Source organism: Magallana gigas, chromosome 8 (assembly GCF_963853765.1).
Source record: "Magallana gigas chromosome 8, xbMagGiga1.1, whole genome shotgun sequence".
NCBI classification, from domain to species: Eukaryota; Metazoa; Mollusca; class Bivalvia; order Ostreida; family Ostreidae; genus Magallana; species Magallana gigas.
The window spans coordinates 3,475,495-3,496,644 of record NC_088860.1 but is presented as its reverse complement, the minus strand read 5'-3'; the positions used below and the strand labels follow the sequence as shown (position 1 = coordinate 3,496,644).

General features: G+C 32.1%; 1 protein-coding gene across 2 annotated transcripts in view; it reads right to left on the bottom strand.

Annotated features, from left to right (window-relative positions):
- LOC109620120 (uncharacterized) overlaps positions 1-20,461 on the bottom strand; it is a 35,388-nt gene extending 14,927 nt beyond the window's left edge. Inside the window, exons 1-7 of one of the 2 annotated variants that reach the window (XM_020071804.3) lie at positions 19,959-20,453; positions 10,497-10,581; positions 9,636-9,788; positions 8,980-9,191; positions 8,698-8,870; positions 5,679-5,848; positions 692-5,527 (exon numbers count right to left, since the gene is read on the bottom strand). In XM_020071804.3, the coding sequence (XP_019927363.3) occupies positions 5,484-5,527; positions 5,679-5,848; positions 8,698-8,870; positions 8,980-9,191; positions 9,636-9,788; positions 10,497-10,581; positions 19,959-20,240 (1,119 nt within the window). In that variant the 5' untranslated portion in view covers positions 20,241-20,453 and the 3' untranslated portion in view covers positions 692-5,483. Of the gene's footprint in view, positions 1-691; positions 5,528-5,678; positions 5,849-8,697; positions 8,871-8,979; positions 9,192-9,635; positions 9,789-10,496; positions 10,582-19,958 lie in introns of those variants that run through there. The other variant, XM_066069599.1, reaches the window with a different exon arrangement.
- Positions 20,462-21,150: the final 689 nt, after the last annotated feature.

Sequence of the window (21,150 nt, the reverse complement as noted above, 5' to 3'; positions counted from 1 at the left end):
TGTTCTAAAAACATATTTAAACAATATTTTGATGTTTCTATTGATATATTTTGGCATATTTAATTATATTTCATAGAAGAAAAACTGATGATGATTGATGATGATTAACATTACTATTATTTAAGGTGCCAACCTCCTTAAGCAGATATCCATTCACATTCAAGGATTTTCAACCAGTCGCAGCATAACGCAATGATTGAGCTTTCCATATATATGTCAAGAAAACAGAAAAGGGATATTATATTCATATTATAAAAAGCAAAATGTCCTTGATAGGAATAATACAGAAAAGAGTTCAATATCTATTTAAACAATTATTATTTAAGATATGTGATTTTAAACCTTTTTTTTCATCTTGAAACGTAAAGTTATTTCACGATTTAACGTAAAAAACATAGATGTTTACACTGAGGAATAATAAAGAAATTTAAAAGGTCAACACCAGGATATAATCAGAGTTGAAAGCATCCTTTTGTTATTGTACCTTGTAATCTACTAAAACACAACACATTCTCCTAGTGTTATCGTTGCTGAAGATTCTGTATACAATGCACAAATATATTACAATGAAGTCTGCCCATGCTTTGATTTTGACGCGTTCCAATCGAATAAATATAATTCGACATACAACTATCTAAATTCTTGAATCTTTATATTTAAAATTATGCTTCTTCCAAAAAAAAACTCAAAGGATTTTAAAAGAACTTTATATACAGAAAAAGGAATGTTCATATGCAAATTAAATGTATTGTTTACAGAAAATACGACGTAAACTACATACTAGTATATAATCTAACAAATACATAAATTTAAAAAAATATGGATTTCCAAAATAATAAGTTTAGCCAATCTTCAATGAGTTCTTATTCAAGTTCATCATTCTTCATCTCTATGTAAGACCCTTTCCGTTGTCCCCACCATCCTCTGTCCTTGGTTCTTGCTTTTGCTGATGTCTGTATATATTAGTTCCTCTTGTGTATTTCAATATGTTGTTTTTGGTCGTTCTAGTTTCTTCTTGTGTAACTTTGCATCAGTAAAAGTCTTGGTATTTTCTTTCGTCCTTTTTCAATGCTCTTCAAGTTGGGTAGAATGGCCTAAGGGTGAATTAAATAGTTTGCTGGTGCTTGGCTGAATATTTTTTTGTTTAACCTTTCTTTTAAAATCTATTCCAGTATCTCAAGATCCACAAAGTGATAAAGAAATGTCCAGTTTCTTTAATGTTTGTTTTCATATATTCTAAGATAATTTCATCTGTTTTTATTTTGTTCATATAGTTTCTGATATCGTTGATTTAAAGCGCATTTCCTGAGCCCAATTTTTGTTAAAGGACGATGGACCGTATTCACTTTGCACAGATATATCGTGCACCCTAAAGGAGCGATTGTTACGACCAAAAAGATAACGTTCTCAATAATACGCCAGAATTGCTAAAATACAATGAAACTTGCTTATGACGCAATATCTACGTCATCATCATACACATTTTATATAGTACGAGTAGTGACTGTACCTGCTATTATTAAAACATGCTAAAATCCGTTTATCAACATAATTAAAAACGAACAAATCTCTTTAGGAGATGCCTTATTACTGTAGAGAGTTATATACTAACTAAAGTTATTTAAAAACCGTTCACATAGATACAAAATTTGAGCCAGTAAACAAATCATTTACATTCTGATTCACCTCGAAAATCTTATTAAAAATAGCATAAAACATTCCCTGTGATTAAAGGGGCATAGTCACACGATTTTGGTCAAATTCTATTTTTCTGTTTTATTAATACAATGCTTTAGAAATGCATTTATAACGCTCAAATGAAATTTGAGCGCCAGTCGTAGACGGTTAAGCAAGATAATGGCTCACAATTCTTTGTCATGTAAAAAGGCTCGTGCCCTTTTTTTGCTGACATTGGTTCAATGTGCAACTAAAAATCTTTTTCAAGCTGAATTCATTTTATTCATCTGATTCATTTCAGGTCTAAAACTGGAATTTTCTCTTCAACAATAAAAGTGTAAACAAAAGCTTTGTGTACATAGCAAAAAATTGTAAGCTCTTTAACTCGCTTATAATTCAACAAATGACACCCAAATCTTGATTGGCTATTAAAAATGTCGTACTACAGCATAATAAACAAAATTGGAAGAAAAAAAAATTGACCAAAAAGTGACCACGCCCCTTCAAGGTGTGAAGTATTTTATCCTAAACAAATGTTTAGCACAATTTTATAGTTGATGTTTTTCATAAATCAACCTCGAATTGATGTACATAGCCTTTTTCGTAGAGTTTGGGCAGTACCTTTTATGAAAACACGCCAAAAAAATAACGACACATGCCCATGTAAAGACGAAGTCAATGACATTATCATTTTATTTACATAATTATAATTCAAAATCATCATACAAGTATCATATTTCAATATAGATAGAAAATCGATTGCAGAATTTTATAAAAATGATTTCTACTCTAACAAAAATGCCTTCCCCTATTATGTTAAATTAAAAAAGAGAAGTAATGAAATCAATTTTTACATGGTCTCTACTAAAAATCTAATTCAATTTTTATATTATTTTTCTATTGATTTTGATAGATCTTTGGTAACTCTTACTCATATAAATTTTTCAAAAAAATCACATATGTTGAGATGAATTGGTCCGCCGTCGTTCTTAAGAACAAAGAAATTATTGCATATTCCTTTAATATCAGCATTTTTATTCATAAGATTGGAAAGTTTGAACAAATTTATCGGGATTTTACAGAATTTAGCTCAGCTCTAAAATAAAGTTGGATTAGAAGAATGATTTTCTCAGACACAAAATGGATAAATCTTTAAGAAGCATAATTACAAAGAAAAATTAAAAACCTATGGGTTTAATGCATGGACTTTACATCTAATTTATGTAAAGATAGATAAACTATTTTTTGGAAAGAAGCTATTTACAGCTGGATTTTAATTGTAAAAGCAGCTAGACAAGAAATAATAAATGTTCCATTTGAAAACATCTGGCTCAACCGAAAAATGAAATTTTATAACAGTTCTTTTTTTTCTAAAACTCTCTTTTAATCCTGGTATTATACATTTACAAAATCTATATGATAATGAGGGTGTTTTTCTAAGTCTAGAAACAATAGAAAATCAAAATATAAAAAACAAATTTTATTGAATATGCAAGTCTAAAGAGAGCAGTATTTGAAAGATGAAATAAAGACAATATTAGTGAAATCAAATACAAGTCTGGCCCAATATAATACCTTGTAACATAAATATCTTCTTCACCAATAAAAAGGTTGCTAAGACATGTATAACGAACTTATTTAGGAGAAAATAGAGCCAATGACATCTGTACATAAATGGCTCGAAAGGGGCTTTATTTTTAACAACAATGACTGTAACAAAATATTTGAGCTTAAATTTTAAACTACTAATGAGTCAAAACTCAGTTGGCTACCATTTTAAATTCTACATAGAATAATACCAACAAATTATTTTCTTCACAAGATTAAGGTTAAAGAATTCCTAGTATTCTCCTTTTGTGTAAGAGTTAGTGAGACTATTGCACACTTATTTGTTGATTGCCATTGTGTAAAAAAACTATGCGAGGAGTGGTTGTTAAGAAAATTTTAAATGCAAGTAACATTTGTCAACAGGGGGCCATGGGCCACATCGCTCACCTGAGGAACAATACGTATGATAAAATCAGCTTAATGGAGTCATAATACAAACCATCTGGAACATGTACAATGATGCATGTAGATCCTGTATAAATAAAGTCAATTTTTTCCTCGATATTCTTAGGTTTATAACCATTAGTCCCTTTTCTAAGAGGGTGATTTAAAAGTTATATCACATGTTGAGTTTTGCAGTTCTCATAAAGGTCCTTAACAATTGCTTATTATGGAATATAAACCTACAACAAACTCTGAACTTTCTTGTGAACCGAAGAATTGTCCTGGGGCCAAAGTCTTAACAATTATAAAGAATCATTTGGCTGATTATTTTCTGAAAAGTAGATATTTAAAGATTTTACTTTGTAAAACTTTGACCCCCCCCCCCCACCATTGTGGCCCCAACTACTCGCGGGGACGTCATTATATTTTTTATAACTTTGAATCTACACTACCTGAGGATGCTTCAACACACATTTCAGCTTTCCTGCTGATTATTTTCTGAGAAGAAGATATTTAAAGATTTACTCTATATATTTTTATGTAAAACTTCGACATCCCCCGCACCATGGTGGCCGCACCCTCCCTCCGGGGGTTATGATTTTCACAACTTCGAATCTACACTACCTGAGAATACCTCCACACAAGTTTCAGTTTTCCCGGCTCATTTGTTTATGAGACGAAGATATTTACTCTTAATATTTACTCTTAATATTCCTATGTAAATCGTCGACCCTCCATTGTGCCCAACCCTGTCCCCTTGGGATTATAATTTTAACAACTTTGAATCTACACTACCTGAGGATGCTGCCACACAAATTACAGCTTATCTGGCTGATTAGTTTCTGAGAAGAAGATTTTTAAAGATTTACTCTATATATTCCTATGTGAAACTTCGACACCCCCCCCCGCCCCATTGTGGCCAAACCCTACCTTTGGGGGTAATGGTTTTCACAACTTTGAATCTACACTACATGTGGATGGTTCTACACAAGTTTCAGTTTTCCTTCTGAGCAAGAAGATTTTTTAAAATGTCCCAAAATATTTTCATTAATTTCTATTGATCTCCCCTTGAAAAAGGGCATGGTCCTTAATTTTCACAACTTTAGACCCCCTTTGTCTAAGGATGATTTGTGCGAAGTTTAGTTGAAATTAGCCGAAATGTGAAAAGTTTACAGACAGAGAGACGGACAGATGGGCGGAAGGACAAAATGACAACAGACAAAATGTGATCAGAAAAGCTCACTTGAGCTTTCAGCTCAGGTTAGCTAAAAACTCAATTTTATTTGGAAATTAGATAGAGAGAAATTTGTATTAAGTACCTAATCTTTTAATCCAAATAATAACACAATAAATATTTGTAAGTAGATGTAAAGAAGTTCAAAAACTGAATTTCAGTGCTCTTGAATATATAATGAAAAACAGAATATCTGTGAAGAAATATATTTTACGTAAAACTGTCGATTTTTAAAGTTTGAATGGAACTGGGATAAAATATGTGACATTATTATGACATATTAGCTATACATATCAGATTCAATAGGTACCCCCCCCCCCCAAACACACACACTTTTCACTCAAGAATTTCTCTCTTTCATCTTATTTTCACTGACTAACTCCCTTTTCCAAGTAGTACACAGGTAAATTTGTAAACAAGTTATATGCATAATATATAGTATATGCAACTTAAGTCTACATTATATTCTTATACTTTAAGAGACAATCTGTTACATTGTGAGATGGGTATACTTGTATCCTTTGTATCCTTTTCTACTCTCTTTGTCAATAAAATTTTTCCCTAAAAAATTATTTGGATTCTACATCATCTTTATAGACACTGTCATGACGTCTGCAACTTCACCTATGATAAAAATAGAACATTGTTTGGAAATTAAAAAATAGGTTAATTGTTTACTCGATAACTTTTAGGTTTTAAATAGGGAATATACTTCAACAGATACTTGCATGATAATACTTCTTTAGAATATAGAATAGATCAATTTAGTACTTACCCTGATCAAATTTACAATGGGTTGTTTCGGGACAGTAATGATACTGCTTGGTGCTTGTTTGTTCCTTGGGGCAAAAATACCCTGGTTGAGTAAATGATGACGACATCCAAAAAAAGTCATTCACACAACTTCCATAACTTTTCCATATTTGAAAATTTCTCCAATATCCCCTGAAGATACGCATAAAATAGTCCTTTTTATATTTTTATTGACATCATTATTCAATATCTTAAACGCAGTTCTTGCAATACCTCTAATTAATTTGTTTCTTTAATGAGTATATATGAGTTTAAATACTCTACAAGGACGCAGGTACTAAAAAAGAATTTAAACGTTGTAATTCCCTTAAAAGAAAAACGAATATAAAATTTCTCCATTCCTCTTTAAAAGTCCATTTTCTTTAAAATCTTATTTAAGTTGTCACCATGATATACTAGTATTTTTAAAACTTAAACACATTATTATTTTCATACAGTTCTCTAGAAATATAAAAAAAAAACATTATGCAATATAAAATTAATTTAATTACTACAATTCCACAATGAACGTGGGGCATGTTTAGTATGCAATGCATAAAACTTGGCTCAATAAAGCGCTGTAGTAGAAAGTTAAGATTTAGTTTTGTATTATATGCATTACCGAGTTAGCTTATAGGACTAGAGTCCCATACTTTTGCAGTTTTATTTATGCTGAAAGCAATTCAGTGCAATGATTAAAGGGGCATTGTCACGATTTCGGTAAAAAAAAAATTTATCGATTTTTAATATTTACAATGCTTAAATAAAGCATTTCAATAAGCATACAAAATTTTAGTGCCATTTGAGGAGTTAAAAGCTAGTTATAGAACTTAAAATCAACCTCGCATTTACATTCTGAATGTTGAAGTGAAATTCCTATGGATAAATTTTTTTAAAGAGAAGTGTCTTATGGAGAAAAAATACAAGTCTTTTTAAAAAAGAAATTGAATGAAATTGACGAAATTTTGAAATATTGCTAATTTTCAAAATATGGCCGATCCCGATTAGAAACAAACTGATCACGATTTAAATTGCTAAAAATTCAAAATGAACAATGTTTCCACATGTGCAGACAAGAAATCAATTGAAATTTTAATTGTTCTCCTAATTTGCAAACCATATTACACCCAAACATCCTAGTTTTTGTGTGAAATTGTTATATATTTAAAATTTCTCTCATTCAAGTCGAGATCAGTTAAATTTTGATCCGGTGTGGTTCAATTTTGAAAATTTGCTATGTCTCTAAAATTTTGCTATTTCTTTTTTGAAAAATGATTGCCTTACATTTCCTTTCTATAGAATACGTTTCTTTAGAAAATTTTATCCATAGGTTTGAAAAAAATTATCAAAAGAAGTTTTTTATTTTCATAAATATTTTTTTAATTAAAAAATAAAACGTCTTATTGACATTACTGGTCATGATTTATTAAATATTTATATTATGCATTTATTCACAACAAATTTTAAACTTTACAGTGGGTTACTTGCAACCAAAATACATTTTCTACTTTTTCGTAAAAAACTTAATGATGATTTTATCAGTTTAATCAAATTTGACTTTTTTGTTTTCGCATACAAGTCAGGTCAAGGTCACTACCTTTTTCCTTAACTTAAATAGTGATAACAATAAATGTAGCTCTTTGAAGTTATGTAGACATTTGTTTAAGATTTGAAGATTATATTTTTCAATAAAATTAAGGAATATCAGAACGTCTATCAGCTTATCCTTCTTAATTGGAATACATATTTATACTGAAATGTTTTTGCTTAGCCCGCATTTCCTCTAATTTTCTTAAATTTTGAAGAACTTTTGATTGTTTTTTTATTGTTCCAATATTAAAATATTTCTGATTTTTACGTATTATGAAGACTTTATATGAAGATATAAATTGACAGAAAAACTTATATATTGACCATTTCAAAAGAGACGAAAATTCATTTTAGTGATTTTTTCACACAAATGAATGTATAAAATGTGCTCTTTAAAAATCTTGTAGAAATGGAATTTGATACGCAAATCATAGTTAAAAAACATATTCTTAAACTCAAGTATAATATCCTTAGTTTAGATTAGTAAAAAAAAAAATCCAACATTAATGTTACTGTTAAAATGCTAAAAAGACCATTAATCTGCAGCATTTCTGAATTGCTTAACAACATGTGATATTTTCCTACGCCGATATTTCGCCAAAAATATAGTCCTTGTTAGATTCTAAACATTAATTACTTTTTCTACGTCAAATTGTATGATAGTAAAAAGAAAAGAAAAATATATTATTTTAATGTCCTTTCATCTTGATTTAATGAACAATTAATCAAATGTCGAAAACCAGAAAAGACACCTTCCTTAATAAATAAAAAAAAAAAAATCAGCTTGAATAAAATTTTACTTATGTATGAACCTATGCAAACAAATACAAGGCACGAGTTTTGTTTACATGACAAAGAGTTGTGAGCCCTGTATCTTGCTTATCACTCTTTTACTGACTCTCAAATTTCATTTGATTATTAGAAATACATCTCAAAATTATTGTAAATGGTAAAAACAGAATAATACAATTTAACCCAAATCGTGGCCATGTTCCTTTAAAGAAAAACGTTTTTTATAAAAATGTATCGTTCAGGAAAAAAACTTTTCTAATTAAGATGTTTTTACAATTTAAATGAAGTAAATACATTTCAATTTCTAAATCTTCGCTTACTGCATAAAGGCACAGAAAAACATTTTTAACAGTTTCCAAGACCAAATCATGTCTTATTCGTTCTTTTTCGACGTTTTGTTTTGATTTTAGAATCTTTATTTTAAAGCCATTATTTAAGCATCATTTTAGATACTACTGAGGTGACGCTATATTACCTTCGTATACCAAACAAATGTTTGGTACTCCTTAATACACAATCGAAACCTACATAACTGCTTGTGCATAAAGAAAAGATACTTCGTGAAAAACATTTTTTTAACGTTATCGTATAAGGAGGAGTCAGTATAACGGACATCTTACGGTCCAACATGTCCTTCAAGGCTGAAGAAATTGTACGTTTGATTAAGGGTGACATCGGACCATGAACTGGACAAGATCTTACTGGGAGAGAACCAGCTCTCTTGGTTGGTACCCGTCCCATTAAACACCACTTCCGCCACCTTTGTCCCATTTTTGTACAAGGATACGTTTACCTGTTTCCATAAAATGAAATGGGATAAATGTACATAGGTAATTAACAATTTTTTTGCTACAAACATTGATGTTTAGTGCGGGTTCAGAAGGTCAAAATATAGTACTCACTTTAAAGTTACCAAGTGACTGCCACCGATCGATGAGCGATGTTCGGTAGTTGGTCGTACAGAGTGGAGACTTGATGATAGAGGTACAATACTCGTCATTTACGTTCTCGTTTGTTTCGTCGCTCTTACCGTTAGAAATAAACGAGAGATAGTCAGAGTATGTTGTCCCACTCTGGTCCCTATAGATCAAAGTCCATCCGTCAACTTCCTTATCTAGGAAAAATAAAATGAAATTATTTTAAATTTCATCAATAAACTGTTATAATGCTTTTGTTTTAAAACAATTTTTTAAAAGTATTACAAGTAACTACGTTATAACTAAAATAGAAATTAATTTTGCAAACTTTAATTTGTTTCAAAGCATCAAACCTTTTCAAGCGTGAAATGAATCTATTAACACTTGTTAAGAAAAGTACTTGCATGCATCAATAAACTAGGTCAATGATGATAATCCAGCTACATAGTACACATGTTCTTCATAATAAACCATTGACTTTTTGAGATTTATTTCATTGTTTGCGACTTTAATACTTATGTCTACAATAAATTGTAATAACACTTTACACTAATTTGTAAATGCCCAATATTATTCACGGTGCTGTATAGATATATATCGGAAAAAACTTGACCAACATCGTGTATTCTGTATATACTTACAACATCTGAACTCCGTGGCGTTTTTATCTAAGCCTCGTTCTGTGCACGTCAGTGACGTCATGTACCTATAGCCTGTCTTACACTGCATTGACTCCCAAGACATAAGTTGTCCGCCATTAAATTCGGCATTTTTTACCCTCGGCATATTACAACCTGATAAGGAAATGTTATTGTCATTACTATTCAACGATTTAACAACCTTTATTTTTCTCTGCAATTTTATAGCAAACTCTAAAGCATTATAAAATACGAATAGATTTGAGAAACAAAATCAAAGAAACACATTTGTAAGGATACAAGGAGTGTAACACAACAACAAATCGTCTCTTGAATAAGAATTATTATATAAACTAGGTATAAATGTAAAATTAATACTGAGTAGGTTGTGTCTAATGAAATTCATCCTGAAAATAATTTTTTACCAATTTTTTTTTTTTAATTTTAAAAATTTGATAAAGCAGACAACAATTTAATATAGGTTATTAAATGAGATTCTGTCATATAAAGCAGTTAATTATATACATGTGCTTAGGCTATTGCAATTTGAGAGTCATTCATTGGGCGCATACACATAATCACATAAGAAAAATTTTATAACTTTCACTTTCAAATCAAAACTCGAAATTGTAATCTCTTTAATTTTAGCTAAATTTATTTTATATGAATACAAACAGTATAAAGTTTTTAAAAAATTAAAATTAAAATTCGATAATTTTTTTTAGACTTTACAACGACTTTTTGAAAAAAATTAAGTCTTAAATTAAGTGAAAAATTACGTAAAATTGATAGTCAAATACATTGCTTCTCTCTCTCTCTCTCTCTCTCTCTTTCTCTCTTTCTCTCTCAAGAAACTAGCGCTACCTTGGAATAAACAGGATGATCCAGACTTCGTGACGACACATTTTTCCTTGCCCGAGCACTGATTGTCTCCACAGAGCGAAATGTTCTAAAATCAAAGGTTCTTAAATAGAAGACAAATTAATGTGCCTTCAATTACTTCTCTTAATTAGTTCTCGGATATATGGATTTAAAAGTAAATAATTTGTTTTAGATGAAGTCATAAATCAAATGAAGCCCCCCCCCCAAAAAAAAAAAAAACAAGAAAATTCACAGCAAGATGATTGGTTTTTTGCAACCATAAATAATCTTAATTGTTTTCAAAAGAAGAACAACAAAACAATTCACAAAAAATCGAAACTTTCAGTCCAGTGATCTAAGGTAATAACTTCATAGAGCTAGCTTAGAATTTCAATTTAACTGAAATAAAATTGCAATAAATTTTTCAAAGAGTCTAGTGCGTCTAATTAAAATAAGAATCGTAAAAAATCATGCATATATCGTTTCATTTTTTATGTGTGTGTAAGTAACATTTTTGCAAATATATTGTTTTTAATCCTTTCAAGTTAATTTCTGTTATTTGTGTTTCTGAAAATAATTTTTCAAGATAAAAGTTAGATCGTTATAATAAGATCTTTGATAAAAACGCTTGCTATTGATAATTAATATTGACAATATCTTAAATAATCGAGCATTGGTAGTTCTATGTTGAATTGGTTATGCATATGGGTATTTAAAGTAGGGAAATTTTGATAATCTGGAACGAGCAAGTAGTTATTGGTTACAATAGATTGCTTTGAAATGGAGAAGTTATGGATAAAAACTGGTATATGTCAGAGAGAGAAATTTTAGGAAGGATAGGAACTAGCTATAGAGTGAACTCCTAGGGTCTGTTTCTCAAAAGGCTTAATTTTGGACTTAAGTTAGTCCGACTAACGAAGTTAGGCCAACATTTGGTGGGGTCTAAATTGTTTCTGAAAGAGGTGTAAGGAAGGGTTTAAATGTCGAAGAACTTAGAAATCACCGCTGAGTACGGATTCGTTTTTTTTGTTTTGCTTTGATACTATGATTACATGTGGTGGATCCATTTTCAGTACTCGAAAATACACATGACATAGTTACATATATCACAAAATGTGCAGAGTTCACGTTGTTCAGAAAAGTTTATATTAATGACAGTAGATTAAGTGCATATACGCTTATGCATGTAATTTTAGAGAAAATACGGATTATATAGAAGAGACAGATTGTGAGAGTTTGCAAAAACCAAATATATGGCAAATGAATGTATTGCAGACGACATTGAAGCACCATTGTGCATGATTGAATGAAATTATGCATAGAAATTAACCCAAATATTTGCAAAATTTGTGAAATTGAAAATATTTATGAATGCATGGACAGTAAACAGTAGAAATGCCCGCGTACCTGTGCAGAATAAGTTTCTTTTCATATATATATATATATATATATATATATATATATATATATATATATATATATATATATATATATATATATATATATATATATATTTTAGATGCTGAGAAAAGGCTCGATATTGTTTATTATGAAAAAATGACAACAACAAACCGTCAACTATCTCAAAAATCCATGAAACGAAATACAAATCAAAATCAGAGCAACACAGACCTCCAAAAAGATAGAGGTAGGATCAGGTGCCGGGGGGGGGGGGGGGGGGGGTGAGAATCCTCTGCGAACCCGCCGTGTGCTCCTTGTCACAATTCGGCATGTCATAATCGAGGTAAAGTCGGTGATTTGGTTTGTTCGTTATAGTCAAAATATAAACCTTGAGCCAACACGGACCTCCATTACATTGGACGTAGGGTCAGGTGCTTAGAAGCAGTGAGCATCCTCTGCTGACCGGTCACACCCGCCGTGTGCTCTTGTCGTAATCGGGGGAAAACAGAAAAGTCCGTAGACAATTAGGTGATTAATTATGGTCTAACAATTAGTATGAGAAACGTCAGTCAGCATGCGACCCAGTAGAAGATTGTATTTGACAGGTCGTTGTATGGACCGTAGAACTTACGAAAAGATGACTTCAAACGAGACTGTTGATAGTCCTGTTTTATCAACTTGTTTGTCAGTAGCTTGCCTCGCCTTAGAAACTGTTCTTACGAAGAGCATGCACTTGCGTATCGAATTAACTGAGAGATAAAAAAAACCATATGCAGGTGATGAAGGTATATTGCTACATAAGTAAAGTTGACTATAGAAAAATTAAAGTCATTGCGTTTTGTTGTTAGTCAATGTCCATTTCAAGTAAAATATATCACTGAATTACGTATAGAATATAACTATGATTTAAACAGCAACTTACTGAAATCGAAAAATTCCACTTTATAAATAATATCTACATGAAAGTTGCCTATGTTTTTATTAGGATGAAAAGTTTAATCCTCTGATGCAGAATGACATGGAAACAATTTGTGATTTTCTGCTATTCAAATGATAAAAGTTTTGAAAGATTTTGTCTACAATTAAATATACAGGAATTACCCAACTTTTAAGGCCGGGGTTTCCCCCATTCCTTCTACTGTTTTGGGTTTAATGAATTGATTGATTTTTTTATTGGGTATCGAAGTTAGTCTGTAATAGACAAAAAACAATTAGCTAAGTACCCTATACCTATATATTTGACAACAAATTTATGAATGAAGGGTTTCTAAAATTTTAAAGGAAAATGCATCTAAAACATCCGTAAGTTTTTTAATGTCTTTGTGATTTTAACAGGAATATTTCCGTCTTACTTTTTTCCTATCTGCTTTTGGTGGGTGGTTTTTTTTTTGGGGGGGGGTATAAAATTGCTTATATAATAAGTAGGGCAACGTAGTTAAATTCGTAAATAATGTAGAATAAAACCTGCTAAAACGGCGTCTTTTGTTTTATGAAGGTCAACAACTTTGAAATAAAAAGCAACTCTTGATATACATACATCTTAAATATGTTGAAACGCAATACTGACATAAATTCAAGTAATTAAAGTTCAATTCAAACTAATAAGTACATATCAACAACACATATGCATATGCACATAGATCATTGATAGTAAACTATACCGATTGAAAAAGAATTATAAACAATTTTAAATGCAAACGCAATTGATTAATCAGTCTTAGAAGTAATAAGATAAATGAATTTTTGGGAGTTGATTTTAATCAACTCTCCTATGCAGTTATTCTGTCAAACCGAATATGAAACAGTGTTTGGACCTAAGCCAGGGGCGTCTGAAGGTATTTCATATTGGGGCGGCGGATTTGATCCCCGATCCGGTATCCGGATCTGACTTGAAATTTATATAATAATAGGTATACTTTAAGAACATATTATTTTATTATATTGCCGTTTATATGATGGCCCTATAATAAACAAAACAAAGTTGAATGTGATGTTTGTTTATTGTCGTTTCATCACAATAAAATTAACTAAGATAACACAACTCACAAAATTAATATCAAAGAAGTTTACATGCATGTATAAGCACTAAATGTCTATTCAACTACATATATAAGCACTAATGTCTTCAACTTATCAGTCTAAGATTCACATTAAAAACTTCCAAAAATGGATTTCCTTGAATCTCGTGCGGACACAAAGTCGTTTCCGATAGCGCAAAGATCCAGAGCGTCTGTAGCATCCCGATGAATGTGGAGAATAAGCAGGTGATTCAGCCTCCCCTGGGTCATTGTAGAACGTAAGTACGTCTTCAATCGGCGCAGTGATGAGAAAGTCCGCTCGCTTGTGGCATTAGTGGCTGGCATCACTAGTACAAGTCTCAAGAGAGTCACAATCTCAGAGAATAGACATCTTGAAGTTGGAGACATCTGGCACTCTGACTTCACCAAGTCCGATACAGACACTGATGATGGATCACACAGGTTGTTTCTAGCGTACGATGTGAAAGTCTCTAGTTGTGATGAAAGGGATGTCTTGTCTAAATCATCTTTGTAGAAGTCTAAGATGAAATTCAAGTCTTCTTTGAATGTCTTGTCACCACGCACAGACTTTAGAAGCACGTCCTCTAGATGACGGTAGACGCGGAAATCTGGCTGCTCAAAACGCTCCTTCACACAACTCATCACAAGATCCAAAGCTTCATAGTACATCTGTCTATATAGTTCTTTCTCGGATGTTCCAAACTCTGGAGGAGCGTTCCCGGTTTCAAATTGCTTTGGCATCTTCCTGCGTCGGGGGAGTTTTGGTTCACTGACGTCCAAATCATCTAGTTTATTGTTTAGTGATTCCCAGAATGTGTCAAAAGAGTCTTCGTTACGCATTTCACTGAGAGTTGTCAAGGAGAGCTCTGTAATGTGTTGACCTTCTGCAGCTGAGAGGTCCTTCTTCTGCAGGGTTCGGCTGAGATTGTCTGTGTGGCGTAGAATTTCGTATCCAAGGGACACACCAAAGAGGAAGTCAAAACTTTGCATCTGGGTCTTAACACCTATAGTTCGAGAATTTCAGAATCCTTAGTGCATTCAGAGCATGTATCCCACAGGGACTGAAGGACGGAGTAAATTTCTAAAACACTGTTCAGGCTGAGAGCTCTCACGGTCAACCGAGTTGGATGAAGTTGCTCTGGTTATCGTCATGGCCACGGATTGGTAGTCCCTGTCTAGCACGAAATCTAATGTTGCGTAGGATGGTCAACATTTGCTGTCTGTTGGGGGTTTTCTCCTCTGAGTGGGCGGCTGAGAGAACTTCACCGATGTCCTTGGTTTCTGTAGGAAGTTTCAACTTTCTTTCCACGGCCTCTTTGTGACAGTCGGAGTCTTGATGTTTTGGAACTTTGAGGTAGCATCTTTCCAGTTGCAGAATCCAGTTGACAGAATATTTTCCCTTCCTTTGCTGCAGCCATGCAAGTGAAACAGAAAGCCAGATCGTTTGCCTAAAATAAAGAGAACTTATTATTAAGCTATTGAATGAAAAATGAAAATGTTTTGCTTAATATTGCGTCAAGCGCTATCGGTTTTGTAAATAAAATATGTTGTGTAATATTCCAAAAAAATAATTGATTACAAGATTGTTATAACTGAAAATGATGATTGTCAATGCAATGTGTGAGATAGTTACCTCGTCATAATGTAAACATGGGTAGGAGTTGAACCACGAAGGGTTAAAAGAACGTAGTTCTGGATTTTTCTTGCCGAATGAACGCTTAGGAAACTTAAAATGGACAGGTTGATTAATACGAGGGTTGTTCGGTAATTATTGAGACATTTTCTCTTATTCTTTTAGTAAAAAAGATAAATTCTTGAAATTTCACCAAAACGTAAATCAGGATAGAGATTATCAATGTGAAAAGTTTCTTGTCCATGGCATGAATAGATCATTCCTGGTAAGCTGACCAACGTGCCTTCGTCCAGTGACCCGACGCAACCGCAAACTTTTCGCAACGTCATTTTAACGCTTCTTATTGCTCCTGTGTTTTAAACACCTTACAAACGAACGGAAATAAGAATTATTCTTTATTTCTCATCTTTTGTTTTCATTTCAGATGTCATCATTTACATTTTCTCTCATTCTTGTTTTTTTAAGGGAAAAATCGAGTTATTTTTACCCGAAAGTCTAATTACTGTGAATGTCTCCTGCAGTCATTTTTTATATATTTTAGACCTGTTGACAACAGTTTGTGTGTCAAAAGTACTTGATAATTAATCCCTTTGGCCTAATTCTAGTTAAACAATCAGTGAAAAAAATATGATGAACTGACGCTCTATCATCGTATAGTTTTTTTAAGCAATTGCCTGGCTTTAAAAGGTCTTCTTTTAAGACTTCCACCAGTTTGACGGTTTACAATGCGCCGCCTTGACGTCAAAATTCAATGTAAAGTCGTTGTCAGATTTCTATTGTTTGGTAAATATATGTGTACCATATCCGTATTTCAACTCGAACATCAGTGAAACTTCATCAAAAGTTAGTCGCAAAGAATAGCAAAATGAACATATTTAATCTGAGTTCTTTTATCATTTACTGTAATTCTACGGACACTTATAGTGTAGATGTTTAAGTTGTTAAATCTCGGAGTTCATGGCTGCGCCGGGTACTCCGATCACCGACTTGTTTATCTACCGTCGTAAACAAAATATTTGATATTCTTTTAATATTAAACACTGTGCCGGATAATTATGCCAGTGCCAAGGTGGCATTTTTGCACCCGCTTAAGATGCAGTTTCGGAAAAATCCATGCATACCAAATGATAGACCATTGTATAGAGAGTATATAATTACTTTTGTTTTTAGTGTGTTTCACCTGACAGGTGATATATTTACCTTTAAAAATTAATATCCCATCGGAAAATGATAATTCCCATAGGAGAATAGACTCTCCTACAGGAAATATTGACAATCCTATAGGATTTTTTAAAAGTCCTGTAGGAATTATATTTCCTATAGGAGAATGGTAATTCCTGTAGGAATTTGATTCAGACATGTAGTTTTCCTATAGGATATAAAGTTTTCCTATCGGATTTTATAAAATCCTATCGAATTTGAAATTCCTATAGGAAGTTGTTGTATTCCGATAGGAAATTTCAAATTTCCTATAGGAAAATTGATTTTCCTATGGGAAAAATTATTTTCCTACAGGAATTTATTTTTGAAAGGTAAATATCTTACCTGATAGGTGAGATACACTGATAACAAAGTTGGTTGTTTACTCTTTAAGCAATGGTCTATCATATGGCATTTTTGAATATTTCGATATATGCAGCATAAGCGGGTGCAAAAATGCCACCTTGGCACTGGCATAATTATCCGGCACAGTGTTATTACTTTGTTTTATTATTTGTTGGCGTTTCGTCGGTGTCTTTGCCAATTTTCACCAAAATTCGTCAATTAGAAAAGAAAATATTTGAGTTATCTCAATAATTTCCGAACAACCCTCGTACATGTTAATCTCTCCATTTTTGAAATAAGAATGCATAATTTGAAATTACATGTTATTGACAATTATAATTAATTGTTGAAAATATAGAGAAGTTATCTTTTTTTAGTACTATGCACTAATTCAAATGCTCATTGTAATTTTCTCCGATAATTGTTTAATTACTTTCATCTTGCAATCATCAAAGCAGGAGAACATCGATATTTCTTTAATGCTGAAACTATCTAATTAATGCCCTGTTAATTGTCAACGCGCACCTGGAACATGTAACTGTACCCCGATTTTGCTTTTGTAAACAATAGAGTTCACACTTCGCCGCTCCATTGAACACGGATCGCCGTTATGATCGCCGCTCCAATAAACACAGAACGCCGTTACAGAATTTTATTTCAATTTTTTTTTTATTTTACAAAATTATTGGGCGGCGCTCGCCGCCCCTGTTCCGACGCCCTTGACCTAAGCACAAATCATCACCGCTGACAAGACTAAGATCTTGAAAATAACAGAAAAAAATTCGATGTTATGTATGCTGAAGCATTGTTTTTCAAAGAAACTTATCTATAAACACTTTGAAAATAGTAAAATTTTATATACTACGAACAATTTAGATATTTTTGTAGTCTCATGTATTCGTACGCCAGAGTTAATATAGTCTCGTTCAACCAGACGCTCGGCTGTCTCCGTAAATCTGCGACAAGCAGAGAAGGGGCTCTCTTGCTTGTCGAATATTAACGGAGACAGTCGAGCGTGTAATTAAACGAGACTAGAGTTCGATATCAATAGTGCTTGGATCCATACAGTTTTTAGAATTGTTTCGATAACTAATACATACTAGTAGTTGAAATCTATCTTTTAATATTACACAACACGATTCATATGGGGTTTCTCGAAATTCTTGTCGAATAAGTATAAAAATTAATATTATAAAAAAGTTAATTCTAATACAAACTAGAAACTAATCGCCATGCAAGATAAATTGATTTTAAAATAAATGATAATAAATAAAATCAACTCCCGTCAGTGCTTCAGTACTTTGATTTTTTTTTGATTTTATTTCTGAAAATTGAAGGCGACTTGTACGTGATGTTTTACAAATCATCAACAACCTTGACAAACCCTTGTTAATAAAAATGATACAGACCCTGCATTGTAAAATATATTTTTAAGAAATTAAAATGCATTGCGCATAAATGCAAGTTCATAAACATTACGAAGAACATGTAACTTTCATACGGTTTTGTAAAGAAACTATGAGTAAAAAAAGAGAGTGAGAATACATAGTTCAGGAATTGTAAATGATAACGATAAGGAACATACAACAAAACACAAGCACAAACTACTACTGTAAATGTTATGAAGTTGATCCGTATTGAAGGAGTATTTGACTGTTTTGAAATCAGTTTCATTAAAAGTGAGTTCAAATTTGTTTAAAAACATTACATTGATCTCAGACATCGTCTAAACTATACATGTGGTACTTCTTCAAATGATGTAAAGATAAATATAGGCTTCAATGAACAATGTTAAGAGGCTTTTTAAAGGGGCATGGCCACGATTTTGGTCAAAAATTATTTTTTCGATTGTAATGTTTACAATGCTTCAGTAAGGTAATTTTGGACCAAAATCGTGACCATGCCCCTTTAACGAAAATTTAGTCTATGCTTATTGGGTATTGATTTAAAAATCAATAATCTATCCGTACTTATATAAATCTACCATATTGTGGAATACGTGTATAATTTAGAATCATAGCATCTTTTTAATTATTGTGTTTATATCATTTATCGGGGTATACCTATCTTTAATTCTTTAGGTTTTATGGCTTTCATACTTTAGGTTTTCATTAACGAGTAGTAATGTGTATTACATACGTTTAATGAGTTAAGGCCATTATTTGTCAAATCGATTTTATTTTATCTTGAAATAAGAACAGTTATCGAACAAAAGATGAATTTTTAAGTTATGCGTACATGAACAAATACTTCCATAAATGTGGATGTTTTCCTTAATAACACGTAAGATTAATCCAAAATTAAAATTCTCTGTTTATCTTGCCTTAGAAAGAAAACACCAGCCTTTTTTGTGTACATACTTAGGACTTACACCTACCCATTGGCAGACGTAGATTTAAACCAAAATTTAGTACCAAGTAAGTTTCCGGCAACTTAGCCTGGTTTTTGGGTTTTGTCTTTGACTTAATCCGGACAAAGCTTACGCCTGAACGTAGGCTTTTTTAAGAAATGGGCCACTGATTTATTCCCGACTAACCTAACGCCTAGAATTCGGCTTTTTTTTTTTTTAGAAAAAGATCCCTGTAATTTACAACATTGACGCAATTTTACAAGCAGACATCTGGAATAAATGAGGGAAATGCTAATTGTGGGATATGGTCATTTACTATACTTTGATGATTTTTATGATTTGATTGATAATTCTGAAAAGATACATTGTGATGCAGTACAATGACGATAAAAAAACCCACTGACAATAGTGTATTTATTTATGATTAATTTGCAGTTTAATTACTTTTGTATTTAGAAGTAAATTTTTCTATTATGTTGTAATATGCATTTTCTTACCCCAGACGTTAAGATCTCTATGTAGGTACTCCCCTCTCTGTCTAAGATAGCTTCCGGTTTGTCCGTGGCACTCTCTGTGTTCAAATCACAACTAAGATGTACCCGGTTATAGTTCACAGACTTACATCGCCCGGGGTAAGATTGACACTCCCTGACACACATCTTTTTACCCATTTTATCAAGACTCGCGAATGTAAAACCTGACAGATACTTGCCATAAATCTCGGAGGATGATCTCGCCAGGCTAAAAAGCAACGCAAATAGATATGATTTAAGGAGCATTTTTAGACCATCGTCACCAGAGCCACTGTGGAGTAACTGATAAACTTTAATTTCCGACCGCTTACTGCTTGCCTATATTACCACTCTTCGAACAGACGTATCGACCCAATCAGAAACATTATTGCACCACCAGACCAATGAACACCGAAGAGTTCTTGCAATGCTTTGTTAGTATTAATAATCAGGGGATATAAAATAACAAAAAATAATGCTCTAATGATGCAGTCCTGGCATTCAATATATGCCTTACTTCATCCACAACTTTACGGACTGATAATCATTAAGGTATTCAATATTCAACGGAAAACCTATTGTTTTAGTACTTTTTTACTATTTAGGTTTTCCTTCTTCAACAGAAGACCTTATTGCTTTTTTAGGTTTCTTATTAAGGTATTACCTATTTTCATACTTTTCTTCTTATTGTGTTTTGAATTGTCTTAAGAGGACAAATCCTGGGGCTTAAAGAATTACCGCAAAGTGTAAGCCAGCTTTTTGAATAGTATTTTAATACAACAGTTAATGTATTATATGTCATTTGTTAGATTTACTTGGCTAACTATGCAATAATGATTATGTAAACCCAATTCCTTTTCAGGGTTGATTGGTTTTTCCCGGGGCGTCACCCTAACCAAATATGAAGGATCAAATATGGGATCCAAGGTTTTAGCCACCCTCTTGAATAGTATTCCCATTATATCTCTATAATAAACATTTCTATTTACACAGGCTAGCTATACTTGTAAATCCAATTCCGACTAGTCTTTTTCCCGAGGCGCAAAGATGATCAAATATGAAGGCTTTAATATAGAATTTAGGCTTCAAAGATGTAAAAATTAACGACCACCTCTTTTTTCAAGGAAAGATAATTAGGAATTATTGAAAAATTTTAAGACATTTTCAAAAATATTCT